At 40.5% G+C, this 22,500-nt stretch overlaps 1 protein-coding gene across 5 annotated transcripts in view; it reads left to right on the top strand.

Moving 5' to 3' along the window:
• Positions 1 to 12,936, top strand: part of LOC143029763 (uncharacterized) — a 43,444-nt gene extending 30,508 nt beyond the window's left edge. For all 5 annotated transcript variants that reach the window (XM_076192676.1, XM_076192674.1, XM_076192675.1 and 2 more), the window contains 4 exons: positions 5,672 to 8,738; positions 8,967 to 9,069; positions 9,334 to 9,443; positions 12,548 to 12,936. In XM_076192676.1, the coding sequence (XP_076048791.1) occupies positions 6,242 to 8,738; positions 8,967 to 9,069; positions 9,334 to 9,443; positions 12,548 to 12,693 (2,856 nt within the window). In that variant the 5' untranslated portion in view covers positions 5,672 to 6,241 and the 3' untranslated portion in view covers positions 12,694 to 12,936. The remainder of the gene's footprint in view (positions 1 to 5,671; positions 8,739 to 8,966; positions 9,070 to 9,333; positions 9,444 to 12,547) is intronic.
• The last annotated feature ends 9,564 nt before the right edge of the window (positions 12,937 to 22,500 follow it).

Genomic DNA, 22,500 nt, shown 5'->3' with positions numbered 1-22,500 from the left:
CCTCCTCCCTAATATCATTTGATACCCAAATGAACAAATCGAACTATTCTTTCATTCTAACCTCTCACTAAGATCTAAGCCAAACATCTTTAGGCACGAGACGTGTTCTAGAACCCAACCAAACCACCCGCGCCTCTAGGACCAAAGCCAACTATCCCTGAATACTAGTCACGTCCAGACCCCCCTCCCCCCCCCCAACTATTCCCCCTGCCTCTGAATGGTGCCGTAACACGGTCAGATACGAACGGCGTCGGGGTCAACTGAGTCACACATTCCTTCAAAAGTTTTTTCGATGTAGTGGATGTGTAGAGTGGGTAGGTCCCATTTATGGGGCTGTAAAATTGGGGTAAAGGGGGGACGGGGATGGGAGGGAGGGGACGTGGATGGGAAGGAGCACGAAAGAAGAGGGCTAATAGGGAGAGAGGAGAAGGGGGAAGAGGGAAGAAGAAGAGAAACGAATGAGACATAGAGTGGAGTGGGAGGGGAGAAAGGAGAATTAGAGATAGAAAGGAGGAGGGGAGAGGAGATGGTGAGGAAGAAAGAGAAAGAGAGAGAGAGAGAGAGAGAGAGAAAGGAACGGCAACGAAGACAATGTGAAGGAAAGAGGGGTAGGGGGATAGTGAAGATAAACAGGTACAGAAAGAAGAAAAACCGAAGGAGGTGAAATAGAGAAGTGATATAACTGAAGGAAGAAGAAGTAGAAGGAAAAAGGAAAAAGGGGGAAGGAAGAGGAAGAGGAAAAGGGAGGAACTAAATGGTGGAAAATAGAAAGAGGAGAGACAGGGGAGGAAGAAGAGGAAAAGAGGAGGTAAAGGGGGAAGAGGAAGAGGAATGGAGGTATGGGAGGGTTTACTCCTAAGGCTGCTTTATGGAGGTCCCACTCCTGGCTTGCTCGTTTCGTCAAAGTGCATTATTTCTCCTCCACAACTAGTGGAGGAGAAAGAGGAAGAGGAAAATACAACTAGTGGAGGAAAAAGAGGAAGAGAGAAGAGGAGGATACAACTAGTGGAGGAGAAGGAAGAGAAGACCCCCCTCCCGCCAATACACACACACACACACACACACACACACACACACACACACACACACACACACACACACACACACACACACACACACACACACACACACACACACACACACACACACGTACACACACACACACACACACACACGCACACACGTACACACACACACGTACACACGCACACACACACACGTACACACACACACACACACACACACACACACACACACACACACACACACGATCCGCTGGCCTTCTTCCCTCTTTCATTATTCGCCGAAGCCCTGGAGTCTCAGAGCTGTTCCTTTCGGCTGAATAGAATCGTCTGACGGCACTTATGACGAAATCCCTCAGAGCCTCACAGGAAAGGGAGACTTGGCTTTCCTCCCTTTCCCGTTCGCCTCTCGTTCTCCTCCACTTTGTCTTATTTTCCTCCCTTCACCCCCCCGTCCCCCCCCATTCCCTTCTCTTCCTTTGATCTCCCCTTCTCCTCCATTCCTCCCATCTCCCTTCACAACACTTCCTCTTTCCTTTCCTTCCCCTTGCCTTGTCTTGCCTTTCTTCCCTTTCTTCCTTCCCCTCCCCTTTCCTTTCCCTTCCCTCATTTTCCCTTTCCTTCCCTTCCCTTCTCGCATTCTTTATTTGATTTGATTTCCCTTTCCTACCATTCCATCCCCTTCATCTTTATTCCCTCCACCTCCCTTCATTACCTTTCATCTCCCTTTCCTTCACTTTCCTTCGTCTCTTCTACTTCCCTCTACTTTCCTCCATCTCGTTTGCCTTTACTTTCCTTTGTCCCGCTCACTTGCCTTCGGTCCCTTACTTTTACCTCCCCTTCCCTTCCATTCTCCCAATCTCCCTTCCTTCATCTCCTTCCCTTCCCTTCCCTTTACCTTCTTCCCTTCATTTCCTTTTATCTCATTTTCTTTTACTCCATTCCGTTCATCTTCTTTGCAATTGTTTTGTGCTCATTTCCTTTTTTTCAATCCTTCCTTTCACTTCAGTTCATCTTCAATCATTTCCCCTCCACTAACTCATCTCCCTTCCCCTTCCTTCCCCTCCCTTCAGTTCCTTCCCCGTCACTTCGCTACCCTTCACCTCTCTTCATTTTCCCTTCCCTTTCCCTCCTTTCAATCCTCCCTTTTTTATCAACCTTTGCTTCTTTCGCGTACCTCCTTCTCCTTCCCTTCTCGTCGCCTCACCTCTCTTTCTCTCTTTCTCCCCTCTCTTCATCTCCCTTCCCTTCACCTCTCTTCCTCTTCCATCCCTTTATTGCATCCCCTGCCCTTCAACTCCCTAACACTTAAACTCCCTTCACCTCGCATCCCTTCCCTTTGCCCCCCATTCCCTTCAGCTCCCTTCCCTTTACATCCTTTTCCTTCACATTCCTTCCCCTTCGCCCTCGTTCTCTTCACCTGTGTTCCCTTCACCTCCCCTTCCTTTCACATCTCTCTTTGACACCCCTTTTCCTTCGCATACCTACCCTTCACCTCTGTTCCCTTCTTCAACCCTTCCCCCCTTTACTTCCCATCACTTCACCTCGCCCCTCGTCGCTATCGAAGAATGGGACTAATTTTACTCAAGCGAGGAAGGTGGGGGTGGGGGGTTGGAGTCAGTCACTAGGGAGGCGTGGCACCGAGGCCCTCATCCCAGAAGCGCCATCGGCAACTCGGACCTCGTTGGCGCCAGGCGATTTCATTCACGTCAGAAGCATCAAGGCTGGGGCTGAGGGAGCCTTCAAAAGATTCAAATCACAATAAGGAACCTGTAAAAAAAAAAATTGTGATGTCATCTGCGTGACGTCATCATCGTGGAGTCATTATGTCAAATTATCGCCTGAAAGGCGATGACGTCAGTGAAATGTCTTGCAATATTTGTGTCCTCTAACTTGAGGATGTCGATAGCATAACGCTTGTCGGAGGTTCTTTTATATTGTCATTTGTACTAGAATATAAATAGATAAATAAATAAATAAATAAAAGAAAATAAAAGAGCTGGGAAGCTCTTGTTTCCTTATTACGGTTGGAATTCTGGCGGAGGTCGCGTGAAGAGTTTTGAATTTGATCTTATTGTGATAGCTTGGTTGATAACACAGCTCGACAAACTTTTAATTGCATTGATATCAAGCACTGGTAAATATTTTTTTTTTTTTTTTTTTTTGCAATCGAAGTATTTCAAGATAATAAAAAATTGCCTTCGTTTCACTGACATCGTCGTCTATCAGAAGAAAAATGTGATTAAACTCTTATTAAATTAGCTGATGAATAAAATAAACATGTCACATAATCTAAATTCATTCACAACACAATTTGAAACATGTTCCATCAACACAAAGGTTAAAATCTATATGAAACTCATTGTTAGGTGAGAAATTGGTCGCCATGAAGATACAAAGCTCAGTTCCCTTTTTGTCAGGCAGGAATTTGCACTCGAAGCTCTCGTGTTTGTGGACTGTGGCAGGGCAATCTCGTTTATTGTTCCAGCAGTAGTCAGCCATCGTATGTTTGTCCCATCTCCATTGGTAGCGCTCTTCTATGGTCTTGAGATCCTGATGAAACCGCTCGCCATGCTCGTCACTTACTGCCCCTAAGTGGAGTTTGACACTCGAGCAGCACCTAAGGTCATGAAAAGGTGACAGCAAGGTTGCAAGGTTGTAGCAAGGGTTTAATAATTGTCATCCTTTTTATTACTGAGAAAGTTTTCCATTACCGCCACAAATGAAAGCCACGCTCCCCTATCCTTATCGTTCATCTTTCTGATAAAGTCTGGATCACGTACAAGTACGCGAATCTGTGGTCCATCAAACACAGATGCGTTGGTCTTCTCGAATGACAGAGCAGGGAGAACCAAGACTGTATTGCAAGTATTCAACGTCAGTATTTAATGCTCTGACGGACTGTTTCATCAGCCCCAGCTTGATATGGAGAGGAGGAAATATGATCTTTTCTCGACTGATGATTAGATTATTGACAATATTTGGTATTCCAGCTTCCAGAGCTCGGCTGTCCCATATGCCACGAGAGCAGAGATGCTTTGTAGATCCTATTTGTTGACCAAGGAGGTAGTTCACCATTCTGAGGTCCACACAAATTCTCCAGTTGTGCTCGTGGTATTTTTAGTAGGTCTATTACAGTTTTGATGTCATTATGTTTCTCTCGTAAACACACAGAATGATCTACTGGAAAAGCTGCATAGACATTGTCATTATTTAGTAGAACACACTTCAGGCTGCTTAGAAACTATCTAGAAATAATCCCCAATTATTTGGGTTATACAATGGACTCCCTAATTCCTGGAGAAGATCTGGGATATTATGATAATAAACACATTTATTCTCCTCTTTAAAAAAGAAGAAAAAAAATCCACAAAAACTTGTTTCTGATTTCGGAAGTATGATTTTTTTTTTTTTTTTTTTTTTTTTTTTTTTTTTTTTTTTTTTTTTTTTGTGGTCTGGTTCAGTAGAGCCTTTCCTTGCAACCTAGAAGCTAACACTTCTGTTGCATTTTTGTAGAGACACATATCACGCACAAGGTCATTCGACTCTGGCTAGCTGAGCTGCTGAGTTGATGACTCTGATGTAGCATAAGAGGGATCGTCGGTTTCTGCCAGTGTTTCTTGAGTTTCATCGCCAGTCTCTTGGATTTCGTCGCTATCCTCTTCTGCAGATGTGGACAACCATTAAAAACTGGAATTGGTCGTTTCACCAGAGTGCAGTGTAGGTCGAACTGCTGAGGGGATACTAGGATAAGTGATTTTATGTTTGTTTTTCTTGCCAACGCCTTTTATATTGATCAGACAAAAGTAGCAGTTAGTTGTGTGATCCTTCGGTTCCCGCCATTTCATGGGAATTAGGAAACGTATGAGCCCTCACAAACGTTTCCGTTTCGTCCAGTCACACAGCATTTCTTCGCAGTTATGATGCACAGTATTTGGGGTCCATTACTTGTTTTGGTCACCATGAGTATGTCCGAAGTACTTTGTATAGGCTCGCTCCACAAACGATATTATATTGCATCTCTAACGAATAAGCGTGAAGTATCCACAAACATAGCAGAAATTATCAGGTTTGTTCTCACGTTGATGTCTCCTTGTAGCCATGGTCAAATCAGAAAGAAAAAACAAGCAAAACTATATGTCCCAATTGATATCATAAACGCGTAAGTAATTTATTTGCCCGCCAATGGCTAAAATGTGATCCCTCAAATTGCATGAAAACCAGACCATGCAGAACAAAAAGTTTCCATATTTGGAATCAGCAGATCAAAAATAGTAAGAAACATTAAAGAAATCTCATGCAACTGATATTCTGAAAAAGTCCTTTGTAATACATTCATACATACATACATACATGCATACATAGGTTCTAGGAAGCCTGCACATAGTGTGGGTCGGGTTTTCTAGACATAGGATAGAGTCGTCAGTTTGATAACAAGAAACAATATATGGTCATCGATTCTGGAAACTACGAAAAAAAAAAATTGTCACTTGAGAGCCTAAGAACGCGTTTCTATGACAACCAGTGACTCATTTGCCCCAGCAGCCAAGACACATAATACAGTACAATGTTCACTGCTCCAATTCCAACTAAACTTCTCCTAGCGTGCACAGTTGCTTATTTGTACCAATTTTGTCTCCCTTTTCCAGGTGCGATTGCAGACCTAAGAACGAAGAAAGTTCGGAAGGTGAAAGGTGTTCATTGTGAACAACTTTAAGTATGATTTGCTCAGTGTTATGATAGAAAAGAATATGGGACTATTTGAAAAAGAAAAGCTCCGTTAGGAAGTGAACGTAGATTTGTGACATAGAACTGGCATGTCACAAATCTTACGGTACGCACTGTTCGTCATTTGTGTGGACTCTGACAAAGGATGTTAGAGAACATCGAAAAGAAATAAAAACAAACAAATAAATGAACAGCATCTTGCTCCAACTCTTGTGATTGATCTGATTCCGTTACATCGTGTTATAGTGATTCAGAGATGCTCAAGAACTCGTTGTTTACTTGTAACGGTGGAAGGAAAAAATACATATGTGTTCTTAATGTAGTGAAAGCATTACCATGTTCCCCAAGAATCGTGGAGAGAATCCTGACTGAGCCTAATAAGATGCAATTTACCAAATGATACATAGTCTCCCACGCCATTTCGATAGTAACAGACTGATCTTGTGATCGCTTTTTGAAATCGGTTTCGAAATCAGTTCCAAGGAGTTACGATGGCATCTCAGCCGTTTAGTTTGCCATTTTCGCCCACAAGCCTCAGGCCAAATGACCCCAACAACCTCAAAGTCGATGTGTGTGTTAACCGTATCGGACAATGGGTCTTCTACAATGTCTTCACATGGGGCTACCAGGGAGGAACCCTGTATCCCTACGAGTACATGGGTCAACTGGAAAACTCCTCCCAGTTGAAGAGGTCCCTCTTCGCAGTACAGAGGGCCAAGTTGGAAGCCAAGTGCCCCGTCGGAGAGTTTGACATAACTCTCTTATACACTCTTATGCATTCTTGCTGTGGGTTGGCGGATTCGACTGAACATATATGTCAAAAGAAGGATTGTGACGTCCTGGAGTGTGTCCTGCTCAAGATCAAGAAGGAGAGGAATCTATATGCTCATGAGACCCAAACCCTGACAGACAAAGAGATGAAGGTCATTTTTCAGGCGCTTGGACACCTGTATTCTAAAGCCTTACAGTCTGCTGGAAGTAGGTTTGGGGTTGACCCTGATATAGTCAAAATCGTGTCCACTGCTGTGGAGGAGTCATTGTACAGTACGAGGAACGCGACCATTTCCATGTCCTATAATTCAGTCAAGAGCCTTCTCGATCATCTCAAGGACCTCATGCTCAAGGAAGGCCAGCCAGAACTCCGCAATTCTTTCAAACCCCAAAGCAAGTTCCCCCCTGGTATTCTGACTCTTTACAGCGAGTCCCACGAACTGGAAAACATTTTTGCCGAGGTCGACCTGGAGTTCTCTTCGGACAAAATCAAGGTTAATGTCAAGGATATTCTGGAAGATTGGATAACGGTTCGCGAACCGAAGGACGTCCTGATGGTTGTTGGGCCAGCGGGATCCGGGAAAACAACGCTCATGAAATACCTCATCCATAACTGGACGTCCAAGAAGAGTGATATCAAAAGAATACTCGACTATGACCTGGTCTTCCATGTCGAGTGTCGTAACTCAACCATCTTGTCCTTTGATCAGCTAGTCCATATGTTGATGCCCACGACGGCGGCCAATATAAGAGAAGCTGAACATCTTAGATCTGTTTTATCCGTCCTAAAGGTTCTCATAGTTGTCGATGGCGTGGATGAGCTTCAAGGAGCTACGGTTGATCTCCTCTCGTCCATCTTCTCTCTTGACGGTGACAACGTCCACATTATTTGCAGTACGCGTAGTGTCAGAACCGATCTGATGTCAAGGATAACTGAGGCCAACGGCCGAGGTATCGTGACGATGGATTTGCTCGGGATTAATGATCCTTACAAACGCCAAGATTTCATCTTCAAGGTTCTTAGCGTCTTTGGAGACGAGGCGTTTCAAAACGCAGGATGGAATGCACTTTATAGTTTTCTAGTCACCAAGGGACATTTGGCAAGGTCCCATTTCTTTTCGCCACTGAAACTAACGCTGCTTATTCTGCTCTGGATAGAGAATAAGGAAGTGAATCATCTCTCCAGTGCCACTCAGATGTATGAGCAAATCGAAGACTTCCTCTTCGCCAGGCTGATCGAGAGGTTGAGCACTCATGAGATGACCAAGAGAGTTCGAATTTCTGAGCTGCAGTCCAAAGTACAGAAGATCATTGGCGTGCTCAACCAAGTTGCTTTTGATTCGCTAGTCAACTGCAAGTTGACATTGCACTCTACCGCTCTGAAGCCACTAAAAGACATATGCACTGCCAATGGCTTACCTTATAATGAAGTCATCACCACGTTTCTGAACCCTCGTCAGTCTCTTCAGGGCTTCCATATGGTTGATATCTATTCTTTCTTCCATACAAGTGACCAGGAATTCAGATCTGCCCAGCACATGAGACGTATGTTGAAAGAAAACCCAGAGGAGTCCATATTGGACTTACTCCTTCATACCAGAACAGACTTCAAACTAAGAAGCCACCAGTTCCTGGTATATTTGACAGGGTGCTTGGCGCAAGAGCCGCCAGGTATATTTGCGAAGTACGTGAAGGACATAGTCGACTACGCCAAGCCTTCCATTGACTCGCAGTTGGGATGGATGGAACTCATGTCAGAAGGTCAATGTGACAGGAAATTATGTGAGGTAGTTGGACAGACGATGGTCGAACAGGGCATCCATCGCTGGGTCATCACTGAGAAGACCATCAGAATCATTGACTTACTCTTGCAGTTTTCTGCACCTTCAGATATAAAGATCTCTTTCTTCAGTGACCCTTATACGGTCCCAAAATTTGAAGAGGTCTTGAATCTTATAGTCAAGCTCCCCATCAATTTAGATATGTCCTATCTATATCATTACCTTAATGTGGGACAGGATTCAGACAAACTTGTCAAGTTAGCCGTGTCCAGTCCGGAAACTAAGTGTAACCTCACTGACATCCTTGGTTGTCTGAGTCTTGAAGTGATACCTTTACTTCCTCCTTCCATGACTTTAGCTTGCTTGCGCGTGACCTACAAAGAACTGCTGGCCGTCCACGCGCATCTACCATCCCTTCCAAAGCTGAATATACTAGGTAAGTCAAGGTAGTCTTTCACCTCTTTTGGGCTGTTGGACTGACCCCAGACGATTTTATCCAGCTCGGGGGAACTTCTGTTTCAAAAGAGTTTGATTATGACTGAAATAAATTGATATATCACATAGGGCTAATTCTTGGCTTGGGCTGGGCGTTCGTTATTCAAACATCTTGGATTACTATAGACATACACTGGTGTATTTGTTTATCATCTCTTCTCATCCCTAGAGCTTTATATCATCGACCTGGATCTTCACAAACCTTCCACTTATCCCTGTCTGAACACCGACGCTTCTGTCCTCGTGGCTCTCCCGAGCTTGTACGATTCAGAGTAAGTTTTTTCAGACCCTGTTTTTACTTTGAATATATTTGCATACCAGTACACACACACACACACACACACACACACACACACACACACACACACACACACACACACACACACACACACACACACACACAGAGAGAGAGAGAGAGAGAGAGAGAGAGAGAGAGAGAGAGAGAGAGAGAGAGAGAGAGACACGCACATACACAAACAAATGATAATAAGCTTATCGTTTTCTTTTAATTAATAGACATTTTTTATTCTTTTAAGGGTGGAGTGGGCTTGTGAAATTCTAGCTGTTCTGTTGCCCAAGGCTTACCTGAAGATAAAGTTGTTCAATTGCGAACTAAGTGTAGCTGCCTGTGAAAAATTCATCAAAGGTAATCAAATGTTTACTCATATTTATAAACGTGCACGTGATACATACATACATACATACATATATATATATATATATATATATATATATATATATATATATATATATACATATATATATATATATATTATAATAATGACCTGCTTTCGAAGAAGAATAGGCGGAAGTAAAAAGATCCGCATATTTCGATCACTATCTGTGATCCTCTTCAGCAGATGTGATTACAGAGTGGAGAGAAGCATGTACAGGGTATATATAGAAAAGTAGTGAGGTGAACAGGTAGAGACGGAGACTCAGGTCACGTGACAGGCGCTACGTGGACGTTGGTGGATTTTGTCCACTGTAACCTGAGTCCCCTTCCCTACCTGTTCCCCTCACTACTTTTTTATATATACATGCTTCTCTCCACTTTGTAATCACATCTGCTGAAGAGGATCACAGATAGTGATCGAAATATACGGATCTTTTTATTTTTGCCCATTCTTCTCCGAAAGTAGTTCATTAGTATGATTTTACCAATGTGCTACTACATTACTTTATGTATATATATACATATATGTATATATATATATATATGTATATGTATATATACGTATACATATATATGTGTGTATATATGTATATCTATATGTACATATGTGTGTGTATATATATATATATATATGTATTGGTGAAGCGTGGCAGGAGATTCTCTCTGAGGCATATTCTGTTAAAAACGACAGCAAAAGAATTATTAATTAGTTTTTTCCGTGAGCTCTCAAGCTTGCGAAAAGTAGATTTTTGGTAGGGGGAAAGGGAGTAAATCAAATTTCCAAAATTCATTGGAAACACAAAAGTTATAACAAACACAAAAGTACAATACACAATAAACACAATACAAGAAAAGAATACAAGAAATACAGCGAAAAACAAAATACAAGCACAACAAAATAGATATCAAGACGTTTCGCAGATCTTTCTGCTTGGCTATCTTGGAAGCCATCTGGATAAAGGAGCTGCAACCTGCCATTAATAGGCAGGTAAATGACTTCGCCCTCCTCCCTAGCATGAAACCTGTTCGGAGGAGCCAGATGGACAATCCCAAGACTTCGGGGTCTCCTCCACAGAGGCTCCCCATTCCCCGCGAAAGGGAAGAACTTCCTACCATACGTCGTTCCCAAAGACTGAGAAGCAGATTGGCGCCGAACCCGGGAGTGACCTGCCCGAGTACCATTTCCGCCAACTTGTGATCTCTCCCAGTGTTCGTGGTCCTGCGTGTGACTTCCCCCAGTTGCAACACGGTGACTTCTCCCCGTGCTTCCCATTTCATTTAAAATATGCTCCCTTTCCCTTTCTTTTCACTTCAACTGAGGATGCAGAAAGATCTGCGAAACGTCTTGATATCTATTTTGTTGTGCTTGTATTTTGTTTTTTGCTGTATTTCTTGTATTGTGTTTATTGTGTACTGTACTTTTGTGTTTGTTATAACTTTTGTGTTTCCTATGAATTTTGGAAATTTGATTTACTCCCTTTCCCCCTACCAAAAATCTACTTTTCGCAAGCTTGAGAGCTCACGGAAAAAACTAATTAATAATTCTTTTGCTGTCGTTTTTAACAGAATATATATGTATGTATATATATGTATATATATATATATATATATATATATATATATATACATGACAGAATTGAATAGATACCAAGAGAAATCGTTTGATTGATTCAATAAACAATTGATACAATTAAAGTACTTATAAATGGTCACAATGTGAATAACTAATACTTGGTTGACTCCCCCTTTGCTTTTTTCAATGCAAGGACCCCTCTAGGCATGCTATGTAGTGATTAGTTCACGAACATCATCTTGAGGGATTTCTTGCCATGTTTCCCGTAGTAATCCTAAGAGTTCGAGCTTTGAAAATGGCTTCCTGTTCTTTTTGCAAAGTTGTCGGTCTAATATGCCCCAGAGGTGTTCAATAGGGTTCATATCCGGGGACTGACTTGGCCATGGAAGTTTTCTGATCCCATTTTGGCTCAACCAATTTTGTGTTGCTTGAGCAGTGTGACAAGGAGCTCCATCTTCCATAAATAGGAAGACATTTTTACTCATTCTACCACTGGAGAATATTGGAATGAGTCCTTCCTTTAATATAGAAACATATTTGCCTGAATTGATGTTTCTTTGACACTCCACAAGCTCTGATCGACCATTAGTACAAATTGCACCCGACACCATTATTGAAATGCTCCTATGTTTCACTGTTGGTTGCAGTCTTTTCAGGTCAAACTCTTGACTATATAGTCTCCAGACCCAAACTCTTCCACTCATCAGAGAAACGACAATGCTCCAAAAGGCCACAGGTCTCTCCACCTTCTCAACAGCCCAATCCTTTCTGCGCTTGATATTGGCTGGACGAAGGAGTGGTTTCCCTCTTGTAGCTCTGCCATAGTAACCCAGCTTTTGGAGATACCTACAGCTGTTCTGGGACTGATATCAGCTTGTGTTGCTATGTCAGAAGCCTTGCAACGTGGCTCCCCTTCCACATTTCTTTTGACAAGACGCAAGGTTCTTTCTGCGGGCCCGGGACAACCTTAATGAGGTTTTGTGCTCTTCTTGTCCTCTCTGGTGAATTGTGCGATCACTCTATTAACAGTAGAAAGGGGTATTTACAGATTTTCAGATTTTTTGCGTTGACTATGTTCACCTTCATGTTGACCCACAATACGACCTCGCTGAAATTCAGATAGGTCTACTGCTCCTTTGGTTCGTGGCATGCTTGATTAATCTTGTATGTAATCCAAAACATAAATCTAGGTAAGTATAACATATTAGGTAAATTTGAATAACATTAAGCATTAAGTAAGAGCAGAAATGCATTTTTCTTGGTGTCTATTCAATTCTGTCATGTCCATATATATATCTATGTATATACATATGTATATATGATATATATATAATATATATATATATATGTATATGTATATATGTATATATAAATATATAGTTTCATTCTATTTTATTCTATTTCATCTATTGTATTCTATTCTCTTTTATTCTATTTATTAATTTTTATTTTCATTTTTTTTCTGTTTATTTGTTTATTTAATTATTTCTTTTTCTTACAGGCCTGTATTCTCATGAGGTCCGAATTCAGGCCAAAGGAAACCTTCAGCTGCGCCACGAGAAAGCCTTGAACTCGTCAGACGCTGACAAACTCATGGACTTGGCCGCCGACTGCTCATACATTCTCGAATGTCGTAAGGGCGGTTGAAAGGAACAGCAGCACAGCCTATGGAAATTTGTTTATCAATGAAGAAACGGCTATCTTTCTCTCTACACTTTGCCTAGGAAATAATGTGAATATACTGATGAATTATTATTATTATTATTATTATTATTTTTTTTTTTTTAGATGTGTGAGTTTGTCATGGCAGTACAAATGTAGCCACATGGTGGAATAAGAAGAAATTCATTTACAATATCAGCAGGATATTGTAAATTCAAAGATTAAGGTAGCAATATATATATATATATATATATATATATATATATATATATATATATATATATATATATATATATATATATATATATATATATATATATATATATATTCCGAAAGAACAAATGTTCTTAAACCTGCTTCTTCATGTACTCCACATTTTATGCATTACTGTTCTGTCTTCTGGAGGGACAACTGTTCACCACTGAACCTAATCACCAAACACCACTAACTGCTACTAGTTTTCGTTTTGTGGATCCACTTGTGGACGTCTGTCATCCCCTACGTGATCCATGGTTTCAGAATATAAGAAATAATGAAATGCACTACGATAATATGGAACAGCATCTGCAATATGCAAAGACACCGTCCTACATTTATTTTTTATTTATTCATTTGTTTGTTTTTACATTTTCTCCCTCCTACATGTGGATGCTGATATTTTTGTTTCACGTTAGTGATGTACGTGTATCAAGTATTCATAATCGGTTGCATTGAAAAGCCTTGCAATGTAATTGTTATGGAGCACTATTAAAGTTACCTTTTATGATTAGAGACATAGTTTAGTCTTAAAGACTTAGTTTATGTTTTAGTCTTTCAAGCACCGTCATTCAATCTTTTTTTACTCGGTTGGACCAAAATGATATATATATATATATATATGATAATGGAGGAGAAAATATCACGGTAGGATATAATGTCAGTGAAGGCCAAAATATAATTTTAGGAAGGGATACCGGACAGAATGTCAATGAAGGCCAAAATATCAAGATAGGATGTAATGACAGTGGAAGACAAAAGATCACGATGGGATGTAATTATAGTGGAGGAAAAAATATCACGGTAGGATATAATGTCACTAGACAAAATATGATTTTAGAAAGGGATGCCGGACATAATGTCACTGAACGATGGGAGGCCGGCGTGAATCACGGTGACGTAGGGGGACAAAATGTACAAAAGAGATCGGATGACCGTGATTGACCAGATGTCCGTGATGGGGGAAATGTTAATTTTGATTGGTGAAATGTTAATGAGGCATTGAATGTCAATGAAGGACCAAATGATAATAATATAGAGCAAGGTATAAATAAAAAACAAAATGATAATATAAGACATGATATTGAAACTAAAAATGTGTCAAAAAGAAATAATCACGAGTTTCTTAAAACGATGTACTTTAATGCTCGTAGTATTAGGAACAAATTTCAAGAAATACAGGCGTATGTCAAAAGCGAAAATCTCGATATGATAGGAATAACTGAGACATGGTTAAATGGTACAGAGTTCGAAGCTGAATTTAATATTGCGGGATTTAAACACTTTCATCAGGATAGAAACCACAAGAAAGGTGGGGGTGTTCTATTGTACGTTAAAAACAATGTTCATGCTTGTATTTTAGAGAAAGTGAAACAGGATGCATATGATAGTTTGTGGGTTGAGTTAACCCAAACAAATGGACAAAAAATTAATATAGGTGTAATATATAGGCCAAAGACATTATCATTAGCAGACGACAAACTGTAATTTCAAGAACTGTCTAGTTTCTGCAACCGGGATTTATTGATAATGGGTGATTTCAATTTTACTGACATTGATTGGATGACCCTTGAACATGGCCATATAGGTAATCGCTTGATTGATTTTCTTGGTGACAATTACTTAATTCAGCATGTAAAAGAGCCCACAAGATATGGAAACTTACTCGATCTATTGATCACTAGCCGCGAAAGCATGGTAAGTGATGTAGAAGTCGGTGAATCTGTTGCAAATAGCGATCACAACTTAGTCAGATTCAAACTCCTAAATTTTTTTAGAATAGATACTTGCGCTTCTAAAATACCCGATTTCAGTAAAGCTCAGTTCATAGGACTACGTCAGGAGCTCCAGCTTACAGATTGGGAGGCAAAATTAAACGAAAGGCCTGTAGATCAGATGTGGAAAATATTTCAAAATACGCTCACTAAGATGATTCAAAGTTACATTCCTTTTAAGGACAGACGTCCCCCAAATCAGGCTCGCCCAAAGTGGCTCGACAAAGAAACTGAAAAAAGTATTACTAAAAAGAGACAGGCTTATAAGAAATATAAGTGCTCGGGTGCATCTAATGACCATGAAAGTTATGTATCAATACAGAGAGATTTAAAAAAGACAATAAGAAAAAGAAAACGACAATACGAAATGAACATCGCTGATAAATCCAAAGAAAATCCCAAAGAATTCTATAGTTACATTAGAGATAAAAAGGTTGTTAGGAATCACATTGGTCCACTATTATCTGCTGACGGTCAACTTGAATATTCAAATGAAGGAATGTGTAATATCTTAAACAATTATTTTTAGCTCGGTATTCGTAAACGAAACACCTCAAAGTGAATTCCAAACTGAAACCTGTGAAAAGTCTGGGTTAAACTTACTCACCACGGTAGATATAACAAAAGAACAATTAGAAGGTGTATAGACAAACTCAAAGTTAATAAAACACCAGGGCCTGACGGTGGGCATCCAAGAATCTTAAAGGAAATGAAAAATGAGATTGTTGTTCCATTAGAAATTATTTTCAAGAAATCCATCATATCCGGAGATGTCCCAAGAGAATGGAAGCTAGCTAACGTTACTCCCATATTCAAAAAAGGTGACAAAAAGAAACCAAGTAACTATAGGCCTATAAGTTTGACTTCAATCGTAGGAAAAATAATGGAAACTATCATCAGAGATGCTATCGAACATCATTTAGAAAGTAATCGTTTGATAAATGATAGCCAGCATGGTTTCAGACGAAAACGTTCTTGCGTGACTAACTTACTCGAATTCTACAACACAGTTATCTCGAATTATGACAAAAGAAACAATATAGATTTAATATATCTAGACTTTGCAAAAGCTTTTGATACCGTCCCACACGAAAGACTACTTACTAAACTAGCTTTGCATGGAATAAGTGGTAGCCTATTAGGTTGGACTAGTAATTGGTTGAATGGTCGAAAACAGAGAGTTGTTTTAAATGGAAAAACTTCTGGATGGAAAAGTGTTGCAAGTGGAGTTCCTCAGGGTTCCGTTCTTGGGCCACTTCTATTCATAGTATATATAAATGATATAGACCATGGACTAAAAATCTACTGTTTCTAAATTTGCTGATGATACAAAACTGTGCGGAGTGGCAAATGATCACTCAAACCAATTAGATATTCAAGAAGATTTAGATCAATTACAGCAATGGTCTGAAAAGTGGCTAATGAAATTTAACACAAGTAAATGCAAGGTAATGCACATAGTTAAAAATAACAGCAAGTACGATTACAAGTTATTTGAAAATTTGTTAACAAAAGTGGATAGTGAAAAAGATCTCGGCGTAATTATCAGTAACGACCTCAAATCATCCAAGCAATGTATTTCAGCCTCTGAGAAAGCAAATAAGATTCTGGGACTGATTGCGCGATCTTTTGATTTCAAAAGTCCATCACTCATTAACAAGCTATATAAATCGTTAGTTCGTCCACATTTGGAATATGCTGTTTCCGTATGGTCACCGAATCTCATTAAAGACATTGACAGACTGGAAAAAGTACAACGGCGAGCCCCAAAACTGATTCCAAATATCAAAAATAAATCATACGAAAATCGACTAAAGCACTTGAATCTGTTTTCCCTAAAAAAGCGTAGACTCAGAGGTGACTTGATACAGGTCTTTAAGATTTTAAAGGGAATTGACAACATAAAAAGTGACAACATTTTCACATTGAATGAGAATCAGACAAGAAACAATGGTCTCAAACTGTCCGGAAATAGATAAAATTTGGAAGTAGGTAGAAACAACTTTGCCAACCGTGTAGTTAATGAATGGAATAAACTTCCTGCACAGGTAGTGCAATGTAGTTCAGTTCAAAGCTTTAAGAATCATTTAGATAAATACCTAAGTAAGATGCTGTAATGATTATAATTTATCTTATATTATTTGTTTTTGTTTTATCATTTGTCTGTCTGATTTTAATTTATTATTATTTATATGTTAATCTATTATTTACTATTTACCTGTTTGTTTATCATTTTAACTATATCTATGCATTTATTTATGTATTTTATTTGTTATTTACATTATTATAGTTTTTATTTATTATTTTATTACTAATATGATTTTTTTTTCTTTTTTGCCATCCGACCTAGATATGGATCAAAAGGTCTCCTGTCGGCATGCTCCGCCTTTGTAATCCTTTGTAAATATGTATATATATATATATATATATATATATATATATATATATATATATTATATATATATATATATATATATATATATATATATATATCAGTGAGTCTACCATTCTATTTGAACTAGTATGTTCTGATCTCACTACACAACCTGGCTATGCAACATTTATCACTACATAGTGCAAAATACTAATGGTCCAAATCTACAGGATTCGTCGTAAAATAGTACATTTCCATTTTCCAAGCTATAACTCAACTGTTTTTGTAATTAAATAAAAAAAAAGTCTTGTGTCGTTATCAGATTATATATCACCGTCCGAGGTTTCTTCCTAAAGAGGATAGTCCTAGGACCTCTTGTGCCATCCTCTGTGGGTCTTCGTTTTTTTTTTTTTTAGTGAAGTATCACTCCCACGGGCTTTGTTTGAGCCCGTAAACTGTTCCCAGTCAGTAAAAATCGTAGCAGCAATTATCGTCACTGATTCTTGCCAGAAGGTGGAGGGCGGTATCAAGAGGCTCGTAGCGAGAAAAATGAAATCAGGGGGCTCATTTCTATACTTTGTGTATTTCATTGTTTCAGTATTGTTTACTATGTTGGGGAAGACGTCCTGTGTTCAGAATATCGATTTAGGTCCTTGCTTTGTAAATGCTCAGTTCGATTACACTTCAGGATACATTTCGAGTTCTTAAAGTAACTGAAATCCAACTAAAGTCACACCGAAAAGTAGATAGTTACAGGGCTCATGTCTTTGTGAATGCCAAATAATATTTACTAGTCTCCTTTCGTGTGGAACTTTGACAAATTTGTGTGTCTCATGAAATAATAACAGCAACAGTAGTAGTAGTAGTAGCACGAGTTGACGTCAGCGCAAGAGGTTTCTGGACACGGGGACAACTGGCCTTTATTTGACATGCGAATATTTGATCCGATGGCCCCCGGTCACGATGATTTAACTGTTGGGGCGTCTTAAACCGCACATATACGATCAATTATATTGCGCAATTTCATTGTTAATACTCTGAATTGACAATTAAATTGACCACAGATTGACTGCGTATAGGCGATATATCGCCCATACACGGTCAATTTAATTGTCAATTCAGAGTATTGACAATGAAATTGCGCAATATAATTGATCGTGTATGGGCCGCTGTACTCCGGAAACGAGAATGAACAAATCAGGATGTACGAGGAGCGGATACAGAATGTGGACCAGGGCTCATTCACTCCAATAACCTTCACGACTTCAGGCGAGATGGGTCCAAGGTCAAAGACATTCTACGCTCGTCTAGCAGAGGTGATGACAGAAAAGGAATAACAAGATACCAGTAGTGTGGCGTGGATGAGATGTAGACTATCATTCTCAACCTTATAATCAGCTCTCTAATGCCTGAGAGGTACCAGTTCCCCATCACTGAATCATATAAAACCTCGATTTTGAGCAGACTGTAGTAGGAAGTAGGATAAATGAACTTATGTATTAGGATTCATTAAAACTAAATAATATAAGATATAAAAGGGTGGTCGACTGCAGTTATTGGAAAGAGAGAGATGGGCCAATGAACTATATGGGAGGTAGATCCTGACTGCTTTCACCACACAGTTCCACGAGGACGGAGGTCGTAAAGTATATATATATATATATATATATATATATAATATATATTTGTATAAGTAGTGTGTGTGTGTGTGTGTGTGTGTGTGTGTGTGTGTGTGTACAGTCACAGCATTACCAATAGGTCGGCTATGTATGAACTCTGAGCTCTCAGCCGGGAAGGTAATAGCTGTCAATCACAAGCCCAACACATACTTTTCTAGATTGCACATGTATTTGTAACAGTCGTTGCTTATTGTGAACACCTGTACTACATAGCGTTATCGAAGATATTGTTATTCTCATTATTTTTTACAAACCAGTGACATAATTTTTGTCCTATTTGAATGTCACCTGGAATCTTTAATTAGAATATCTACTTGTTATGCTATGCAACTATATTGTATACCAAAACTGTAATATTTTACATTATACCAACACCTCTGTATATACTCGTACTAGTATCATTTACTTCCTATATTATGAATTAAAATTAGATTTACGCCTTTGGCAGATCATGGATTACTTGTGTGTTTCTAATTTTATACACACAGACACATTAGAAACTGAGAAAAGGGAAGAACGTTTTCATTTTTTACAAGTGATCAGGGTACCCTGAGGATGTCTTAATAGGTGGAAACGTTTGGCCTTCAGCCTGTTCTATTATTTTTTTTTTCCTGCAACTTTGACAGTTACAAGTTTCAGTCACACGTTAAAATCGGTCAATCCGTTGCCCCAAGTCTCTCTTGTACGAGACCCACGGCCTCCAGGAAACCGCCAACGGCCACTGGATAAATCTAGGTCTCCACGTGCTGATCTCGAATGTTCCTAGTCACGGGTTCGAGTCCTATACTAATATCCGATTCCCAGCAGTGTCTGTTACCTGAGCAACAGTCCAAGCCCATAGAGCAAAGGTTGCGGCTTCGGCCGCAGGTACGTGCCTCCTGTCGTTGGTTCACACACAAACACACACACACACACACACACACACACACACACACACACACACACACACACACACACACACACACACACACACACACACACACACACACACACACACACACCGTCTCGATGGTGTAATGATACCACGCTGGACCGCTAATTCAGTGATCCGAGTTCGAGTCACGCACATGGATGGAAATTTCTGCACTGCTGCACCGCGAGCCGGTGTGAGATAGAAAATGGAACCTCATAGAAAATGGGCCCCTACTCAAAATGCTAACCTAACCTAATCTAACCCAAATCAACCTAACCCAGTCTAACCTAACCTAATCTAACCTAACCTTACCTAATCTAACCTAACCTAATCTAACCCAACCTAATCTAACTCAACTTAATCTAACCTAATATAATCTAACCTAACATGACCTGACCTAAGCTGACATAACCTGACCTAAGCTGACATAACCTGACCTGACCTAACCTAACCTAACCTAACCTAACCTAAAGTCAGGCAAGATTAGCACGGCGGCTTGGGCGAGGAAGGCCTTAGGCCGGTTCTTAATCTTTTTCAGTGCCCGTATCGCTTGATCATCTCTCTCTCTCTTTCTCTCTCTCTCTCTCTCTCTCTCTCTCTCTCTCTCTCTCTCTCTCTCTCTCTCTCTCTCAAAAAAAAAAAAACAAACTAACAAAAATAAAAAAAAAACAAAAAAAAAAAAACAAAAGAAAAAAACAAAAAACAAAAAAAAAAAAAAAAACAAAAAAATCTCCAGGTTTTCTGAAGGCGGTCTGGCTGTCGTCGGTCCAACTGAAGGATACAGGGCCACTTATTATCTTGGTCAGTAGTTGGGCCCCTTTAGAAAAGATAACATATAGGAACATAAGAAGGAAGGAGACTGCAAGAGACCATAAGGCCTACACTAGGTAGTTCCATGCCTGTCACCACCTGTCATCCCCATCCATAAAGTTATCTGTTCTCAGAAATTTTAACATATGGGAGCATAAGAACATAAAAAGGAAGGAGACTGCAGGAGACCATAAGGCCTAAACTAGGTAGTTCCATGTTTATTACCACCTGTCATCCCCATCCATAAAGTTATCTGATTTCTGAAAACAGCCTCAGAAAAGTTAACATATAGGGACATAAGAAGGAAGGAGACTGCAAGAGACCATAAGGCCTACACTAGGTAGTTCCATGCTTATCACCACCTGTCATCCCCATCCATAAATTTATCTGTTCTCTAAAAACAGCCCCAGAAATTTTAACATATGGGAGCATAAGAACATAAAAAGGAAGGAGACTGCGGGAGACCATAAGGCCTAAACTAGGTAGTTCCATGTTTATTACCACCTGTCATCCCCATCCATAAAGTTATCTGATCTCAGAAAAGTTAACATATAGGAACATAAGAAGGAAGGAGACTGCAAGAGACCATAAGGCCTACACTAGGTAGTTCCATGTTTATTACTACCTGTCATCCCCATCCATAAAGTTATCTAACCGGTAGTTTCAGCGCTCACTACGTGTTACAAAGTCTATTCCATTCGTTAATCAGTCTACTGATAAACCGGACCAGTTCTTGTTTACTTCCTTCTAAAAATCTAAATTTGTCCAGCTCAAATCCATTTAGAAGGAAATAGTCAAGAATTGGTTTTTCAATAGAGTGATTAACGAAAGGAATAGACTTAGTAATCATGTAAATCATAAAAACATAACTTCAGTTATTTAGATTAGATTACTGATGGATGTATACATTGCAGTGTAGATACCATTCAGTATATGTTGACCAATGAGGATGAGTCTGCACATCTTGAAGTTGCGGGGTCCAATTTATACATTTTATACTAAGGGACCCATTTTTAGCTGTCTCGAGAAATGAAACACACTTCGCGGAGCTACATTTCCGGGCGGCTGCATACCGGGTCGCCCCCGCTGACGGCTAGACACAGGACGCTACTTGCACCCCCCCCCCCCCCCGACCCGCCCGATCCCCTTGCCAGGCTCCCCCGCCGCCGGTCCATATTGCGCGCGTCATCTTCTATCTCACTGCGTTCACTCCAACTCCTCCTCGCGTGGGCAACGGACCGTTGCGGATGTCCGCTGTGTAAGTCCACCAGCATTACCCATCTAGATCGGGCCATATATGAGCTCCCGCGGGCCTCCTCCAGCTCCTGCGAAGGCGCAAGATGCCGCGTCCGATCACTCTACCTACACCGCTCACTAGCCACGTGATCCAAGACCCGCTGGTGCATCTGCGCCATTCCAAGTGTGCGCTTCTCCTGATATTATCATACTACCTATAATATATACGATCATTTATAATACTCCTAGCATAAACCCCTACTCCTGCTCCCTATCTCTATACCCCCCAAAAACACCCCCCCCCCCCCCCCACTCCACCAACCCAACAACCAACACCCCCCCCCAAACACCAAAAAACCCAAACCCCCCCACCCCCCCCCACCCCCCCCCCCCCCTCCACCCCACCCCCAAACCCCACCCAAAACCCCCACCCCCCACCACAACCCAACCACCAACAAACCCCCAAAAACACACCACAACACCACAAAAAACCACACCCCAACCCCAAAAAACAAACCCCCCCCCCCAACAAAAAAACACACCCAAACCCAACAACAACCAAACACTCAACCACCCCCACACGCCACGAACCCCCACAAACTAACCACAAAAAAATACAACACCCCCACGGACCCCCCACACCAAACACACACAACAAACCAAACAACACACCACTCACTCACACACCCCCACACCCACACACACACACAAAAACCATCCCCCCCCCCCACCCTTCCCAAAAATATATAT

Source organism: Oratosquilla oratoria, chromosome 11 (genome assembly GCF_046742065.1).
Source record: "Oratosquilla oratoria isolate Oo_2021 chromosome 11, ASM4674206v1, whole genome shotgun sequence".
NCBI lineage: Eukaryota > Metazoa > Arthropoda > Malacostraca > Stomatopoda > Squillidae > Oratosquilla > Oratosquilla oratoria.
The sequence above is the reverse complement of the archived record's forward strand: the minus strand, read 5'-3'. Positions and strand labels throughout refer to the sequence as shown.